At 33.8% G+C, this 7874-nt stretch overlaps 1 protein-coding gene across 1 annotated transcript; it reads right to left on the bottom strand.

Annotated features, from left to right (window-relative positions):
* Positions 1 to 4322: 4322 nt before the first annotated feature.
* LOC125650711 (ryncolin-1-like) lies at positions 4323 to 6207 on the bottom strand (the record flags this gene model as incomplete). Its single annotated transcript, XM_056164497.1, has 4 exons — positions 4323 to 4615; positions 5161 to 5325; positions 5519 to 5615; positions 6046 to 6207. Coding segments are annotated over 4 exons (672 nt in total), but the record flags the coding sequence as incomplete, so codon positions are not given.
* Positions 6208 to 7874: the final 1667 nt, after the last annotated feature.

Raw genomic sequence — 7874 nt, 5'->3', positions numbered from 1 at the left:
TATTGTCAATGAGGAACTCTAGCATATTTTCTATTTCAACTTCAGAGTACTTCTGTGTGGAATCAGCTTGCACACATCGGAAGGCCTCGGGAACCAGGCTACCCCTTACTTTTCGTTTGTTTGGGTTTTTTTCTATTTTTTATGGTAATTTAATTCTTTTTCTCTATAAGTAATTTTATTTATTATAGTGGCATGTGTACATATATTCATACATCCAATTTCATTACAATATACAAATCAATAAACACCCGGCCCGTCGGGCCTATATGCCACTTTAAACGTTGATATAATAATATATAATGCAAATAATTGCGCATAATAACATTTTCTATAATTATATATATATACATGTGTATACATGTATAATAAGTATATAATGTATAAATCTATAACACAACATCCCCTCCCACAAACGAAATGCGTGTAAGGGTGGGGGGTACATTGAAATCACCTTATCCATCAGTTTGTCTGTAAATGTATGTACATTGCCTCAGATACTAGTAGGTGGAATTACCTGAAAAGTTGTACACTTTCTAATCGCCATTGTTTCAAAGAGATGGGTTCATCGTTTGCAGCTTTAACATTTGACACCTGAGATAATACATGTACTATCAAATTCAGTACACTGGTAATAATAATAGCCTTTATTTATCCAGGATAACACAAATTAGCATATAGCTAGTTTCCATTGTGGTCCTGCATATCTGGTTATTTTTTTTTTTAAATCTCAGTTTTATATAACTTGGAGTTAGTTGGTTTTTTTTTTTTTTTTAGATTCTATGGGGTATTTATGGGTTTCTTTATTATATTTATATGCTTCATGTGGGGTTCTTTGGGGTTCTATGTGGTTCTTTTGGGTTCTGTGGCATTATATGGGGTAAAAAGACGCACCCTGACGCGAAGTATAAACACTCAAAGTCAATAAAAGCGTACAATCGATGTCGCCGGCACTTTATTAGAAAATAAGCTATATCAAATCATATATTTTGTGTGCTATACATTCATGGACCCATAGCCTTCCTAGGCATGGTATACTTTTTATTTCCCCTTTACTTATAAACTTGGTAGGAAGCGTAGATACCCTAATTTTGTAACATACGTGGCTGTCGCCGACTCAATTTTTAAAATTGAACAAGCAAATATAAAAATCTGAGAGCGTGTTTTTTAATTTTCTTTGCGTTTATATCGTTTGTATTTCCTAAATTTTCATTCAATAAAAGTTTAACACCTTTTGCGTATGATTTTAAGCAGTGGTGTATATATTACTCCATGTCGCCAGATTATATTATGTGATCATAGGGTCAATTAAACACCCAATGTATGAACAAAGATTTCGTATTATCTTTATGTTTTTGATCTATTTTGGCGCTAAAATATTCAAAAACTTTGGGAAAATATTCATCAAGCGATATTTGGATGTGGCATTGAGAAGAAGTCATCATTATTCTCAAAATTTTGCATTTCGATTTTAGAAATGTAACATACGATACAATAATTTTTTTATGAAAACGTATTTGCAGAGCAAATGTTACCCCTTTTATGAAAATCTCGTAGTGTACAGAGAATGAAAATATAAACATTTCTTTTGCAGAAGTCATTGGTTGGTCTCAAATTTGACAAACGTGTCGAGATGTAACATTCGTGATATAACATTCGTTACCGAGAAATTAATTAAAGGGAATGATAGAACAATTTCCCGCGTGTTTTTGCTCTCTGTCTGCATGATGTGGTATACAACATGAACGTCTACTATGAACATTTGAGTTTGAAAGTCAATACGTGTTAAACTTTGAGAATTAGGATTAATTTTCTCTTACGGTAAGTACTGTTACAACAACTGCAATGTTTGATATACAATATTGATTAAGCAGATGGAATGTTTTGTTCTGAATTTGTTCTTCTGATATCAAAGAATGTATATCGTATTCCAAATACCTCGAAATTCCTCTGGTGTAAGAATTACATTGAGTAGAACGCTGGTAACATACGTTACTCAAAGTAACGTATGTTGCTTAATGAAATGCTTGATTAGACATCAAATATTGAACTACATATTGACAAAATATCATCTTTAATGATATGTTTGTTGAATATCAACTATGTTATGAAGAAACAAATGTGTTATTGTTCCCGTATTCACCAGCATATACAGATATCCTCTGCAAGAAATACAGGCCATGTTTTTCTCTGCTACTGTCCTATTTATGATACATGTAACTATGCAACTCTACATTTATCAATTTGCTAGAATTCAGCATCTTTTCATAATATATCTTAGAAATGAAGGGATTAATATCTGATGATTGTTCTATGCAATCTTATAGAGAAATCATTAAAAAATATTTTATCTGAGTGTAACGTATGTTACCAGGAATTCCGTTACGTAATATTATTCTACTTGTTTTTAATTTTTTATTTATTTTTTCAGAAATGGCGCTTGTGAGAGCAGAAGTACAGAATAACTACCATGAAAAAAAAATGCATTAAAACATAAGAACAACCATGAAAAAATGTTTTAGAAATAATATTCTATGCCCCCCTTGTGGCAATACTGAAAAGGTAGAATGTCTGTATAGACAGTGAAAAATAAAGGTTTAACTACCGGTCAAAGGCTACCATAATGATACATGTATAAGTTTTGTCTCTCAAAATACTTATAAGCAACTGGTCATTTGAGTAATTTTGTATGACCTTTGACCTTGTGACTTGAAATCCAATGGGGGTCTTCTATTCATAAGGGGGCACCAGTGTTTCAAGTTTGATGTCTATCAAGGAAAGACTTCTCAACGGACAATAGCGTATGTCCAGAGTAGTTTAACCGTTGTCCTTTTGACCTCAAAATCAATAGGGGACATCTATGTCTTAAGGTTCACGTTAAATATTCATTCATAACACCGCGTGGTGGATTATACTGACAGTTTCTATGGAAAGGTATTCCAAAATAAGCAACAAAAACATAAGATTCGGTATACATTTAATCAAAATGTTGGGAAATTAAACATTTTCTTTATATTATTATTGTAAACAGATTGTTAGAAATGGGTAAATATGTTTCTTTCCATTTTTTGAATGGAAATGATGTGTTTATAGTAATGAAAGGAAAAATAAGAAACATACGTTACTTTCAATGTTTATTATAACAAAGAGTAACCCAGGTTTCAAAACATGTGTCTGTTATTTCTATAAGAATCATGAGCATTTAAATAGCGAAACATCAATCTTTTACTTTTGTTTTAATCGCATATTTATTGCAAATTAACAAATTCAGAAGAAAAGACACATTTGGTAAAAAAAATTTGCTTGTCTACGTTATATTTCTATTAAAATTGGTATTTCCATTGAATTAAATGATGTCGTTATGATTTTGCAACATCAATCGTAAAGAATAACTGATGATGACATCGTTTTGGCATAATATTTTCATGGATGTACTGTTGTGTAAGTGTTGAAACATACGTTACATAATTATAGCGCTACTTCATTTACATACAAAAAAGCTATCGTTCTATATCTATTGCTAGTCTTTTGTTTTCATGTTTCATACATATTGAACTGTTCGAGAATATTTGTTAATCAATTTAATTTTCTGCCATTTCAAAAATATTGAAAGTGATATCTAGTCGTTTATTTTGCGCTCTTAAAATCTTATTGCTGACTTTTACAACAGATAATTTCTTGTTGTGTTGATTAAATATTTTCTTTGAAAACCTGTATTTATTGTCTTTCGCAAATTAGAAAACTATATGCTCAGTCAATTCCAATACAAGTTATGGAATAATACATGGAAAATTAATGTTTATCTTACATATTATCATGTCAAGGACTCAGTAACGATGGTTACATGTGAGAAAAATCTCGAAAAATATACCATACTTTGACCTATACTGTAAAAAAAAAAATCTGTAATACTTAACTTGAAACAATTTGAGGTGAGTGTTCAACAGATATTTACCATTAATAAAGGCATGTTACCATATATATTTTGAATGGTCGATAAACCATGATTTTGAAACCCTCAATTGCACGCTTTTATTGACTTTGGGTGTAAAAATGATGCTTGTAGATACAATCCAATACAAGTTTAGACTTGTAGATATACTTGATCTTCCGTAGACGTATATCGTACAGAATTGGGATAACAATTATGAAACTTATTTTAACATACACAGTTTCTTACCTTTTGGAATTTGCACGAACACACACAATGTAATATTGAATTAGTTTGTAATTTTCCAAGCAAATTACGGGGTTCAACCACCAACTACTACACTCTGCAAGGGCAGTAGAAAACTTTTAAACCCATAACAATGATGAATTACCTATTTCCAATAAGCATACATTTATTTCATTGACATTATGACATTTTCTCATTTCTTGGTTCTTATCATCATTTTAGTAGACTTCATGCTCTCATGACCCTTTCCCCAGAAAAGAGTTTTCCTGTTTCCGTTCTTTGACGATTGGTACACGCCATTGAGATTTGACCACGTACAGTGATTGTACCACCACACACCAGCGTGGTAGACTGGACAATTCCCTCCAGCCAGGTCATTGTCTCTATCCTTTGTTGAGAAGTACATACCATTCAGGTTATGAGCTTTTATCATCATATCTCCTGAAATATTCAACCTTATAGTAATATTTGATAAAAATACAGATTTCACATTCTAGTTATTTACATGTATTTCTGAGAGTTTGAAAATTTGTAAGTAAAGAATATATATCTTTACAATAATTGACCAAACATGCTTGTTTGATATGCAACAGAAAAATTGTGTGTGTTGAATTCAATATGCATCTGTATCGCTACACATGCAATGGTATTCTAAAAAAATCTTAAATCTGTTGCGTGTTTCGCATTAAAACAATTGTTCAAACAATACTTTCATATTGCATGTTGACATTTTCAAATGTCCATGATATTCATCCATTTCCCCACCACTCGGAAATGGATGAATACCACTCGAACGTCTCCACATGAGTGAAAAATTCTCAAGAGGGACGTTAAACAATATACAATCAACCAATCCCCACCACGCGGTAGATATACCAGCTTCATTCAATATTCCTCACTATTAATCTGCTTAGTTAAAAGTTTGTAAATCTCGTTGTTTGTATAAACATACTAATAATCTCATTAGAAACAAAATGAAACTTTACCTGCGTTTCCGCTGTAGCCGCTGATGGACAACTTATATTTAGAAGATTCACTCCCAACAGAGAAATGTGAGTACCGAGCATACACCATGGATCCAGTGAATTTACCCATGTCAATACGCAGTTCCTGGTTTCTTCCGCTGGTCAAGGCATGGATTTGGTCATTTCCTTCATAAATAACATTATATTACAAATTCCTGAGAGAGAGAGAGAGAGAGAGAGAGAGAGAGAGAGAGACAGAGAGAGAACGTTTCGTCACATTAGTACTTGTACACTGCATAACACTCACAGTCTTTTACTGATATTATGATGAAATGAACTGAAATTCCAACACTCAATCATGCACATACCAATAACTTACCTAACCAGTATTCCTTGTCTACATCCCCGAATCCTCTCTTGCAATCATTCCAGTTCCGTTGAAAATTTGTGTGTCCGTTAAATCTCCTCTGTATTACCTAAGAAGTTCAGAATAGAGGATATTCCAAATATGTGTTATGTATTTATTATTGTCTTTATGTAAATGTATATGTTATATTTTTTGGTCAAATTTGAATAAGTGTACTTTGTGTTGTTGCTGTAGCATCTGATTTGTTTAGAACATAATCTATATGCCAAGCTGAAATATTTACATTTACTTTTTAATCTTAAAAAGCATTAGAATAACTGCAAAGACCGAATTACTAAAGGCTATAAGGCGTATGAACTCTGTCAAATATGTCGTCTGCATCTCGGCCCACTTTTTCAATTTTCAATTTTGTATGCACATACCGTTGCAGTTATGAGACATCTTTTAATTAATCATCTGCGTGTCAAATCTGCAACAGATCGATCCCATGTTTATTGCAGTAAATATCGATAAAGCAATTGGTTTATAAATAGCCCTACCGTCCACCCTCCTCCGTCTGTGGTCATGTCACAGTAGACGTTCGTTGGATTTTTCTTGTCTGGGCAGACTGTGTACACCCCGTCTCTTCCTCTGATGTGGGAATTCCTCTTTAGAATTTCTTCACAGTCACGTGATTGTCCGACTGTAATGATTAAGATACCACATCACACACACACACACACACATCACATACACATCAGTGGCGTATTCAAGGGGGAAGGACGCAGCCGGCGCGCCCCCTCCCCCCTAAAATTTTCAAAGTTAAGGTAAATCGTGGTATCTTGTTTAGAAAAATGTACTAAATGATAAAAGAAGCAATAAATGACAGAATCTTATGATTTCTTGAATTACTTTATTGGGAGAACTTAATTTTTTCCAAAAACCCTTAAAATTTTCGTCATTTTGCTAATTTCACTTTATCAAAAATGATAGAAAATAGTATAATATGACTTAGATAGGAGACATATTTCAAGTCCTATAAAATCTGTAAAATCCATAAGCTTCCGGGGACTTCGCCCCCTTGGACCCCACCAGGGCTTCGCCCTGGACCCACTGGGGGCCTCAGGGCGGCCACCCAGACCCCCTGCCTCATAGAGTGGCGGCCCCCGTAACCGCTATTCCTGGATCCGCCCCTGCACATGTTCGTGTACCTACACTAAATTTCAATGTACATGTGTACGTATGTGTTTTTAACATCAAGTGCCTGTGTACCAAGTGTATATTGGTAAACGTTTCTCGAATACCAAGATATTTGGTGCCGAGTGAAACGAGGGACCAGATCGAGAGAAAAGTTTGACAACATACTAACTAAAACTGTTCCTGCTCAATGACCTTAAAACGCTACTCCTGGTTGGATGAAATATCAAATAATCTCGATGTATTGCTCTCTGTGCTATGAGTGGTGATGAAATATTTCTTTTTCTCTTAGGACGCAATTCTTTTACATGGATTCTGTTCAACTCTTTAATTTTCGCTATATAAGAAACGCAGCTACATGCTACAACCGGACTCTCATATCTGCTAGATAGTGTCAGTCACATAAAACAAAAAGGTAAACTCCATCCATAACCTCATCAATTTGTAATATTTCCCCCCCCCCTTCTTTTTATGGTAGTCTTTCCTTCTTTTTGTTCTTCACTCTCTCATTTGTATGACATGATTTAGTATTCTGTTCTGTGTGTTTCAGTGTATTATTTATAACTGTATGCATTTCTTGTACATTTGAATATATTGCATAATCCTCACATGAGGGAAATAAAGTATGAATGCATGGATGTATGTTTTATCCTTTAATTAAAATCATCAGAATTTATCTTGATTGGTGTAATTTTGTACCGGGTTTTGTTAATTAGTACCCCCAAAGGAAGTTTACCTGTATTCAACAGTCAGTCTAGGGTGAGTAGTTTTCAAGCATAATGTGTTCATTCATGTTTCAAGACTCTGTCATGTCTGGATTTAAGTGAAGACTTCCTAATAGTAGTCTTTTGGACATCAGTGAGGATTTGTTTTCGGGTATGATAGAAAAAGCGTGCGTTTTCTTGATATCATTTCTGAACATATGTTTGAGTGACCAACAGAAACATGCTGATAGAGCAATATAAAACTATCCCTGTCTCTTTTCAATTATTTCAATTGATGAGTTAAGATTTTTAGGTATGTCGCTTTGTGAACAAAACCCGAAACAAGAGGGTGAGTACTCATTTTATGCTATTTTAATGAAGTCTTGGTGATGGAGCATAACACACACACACACACACACACACACACACACACACACACACACAGAGAGAGAGACAGAGAGAGAGAGAGAGAGAGAGAGAGAGAGAGA

The sequence above is a fragment of the Ostrea edulis genome, chromosome 5 (assembly GCF_947568905.1).
Source record: "Ostrea edulis chromosome 5, xbOstEdul1.1, whole genome shotgun sequence".
NCBI lineage: Eukaryota > Metazoa > Mollusca > Bivalvia > Ostreida > Ostreidae > Ostrea > Ostrea edulis.
Note: the sequence above shows the minus strand (reverse complement) of the source record. Positions and strands in the feature narration are given on the sequence as shown.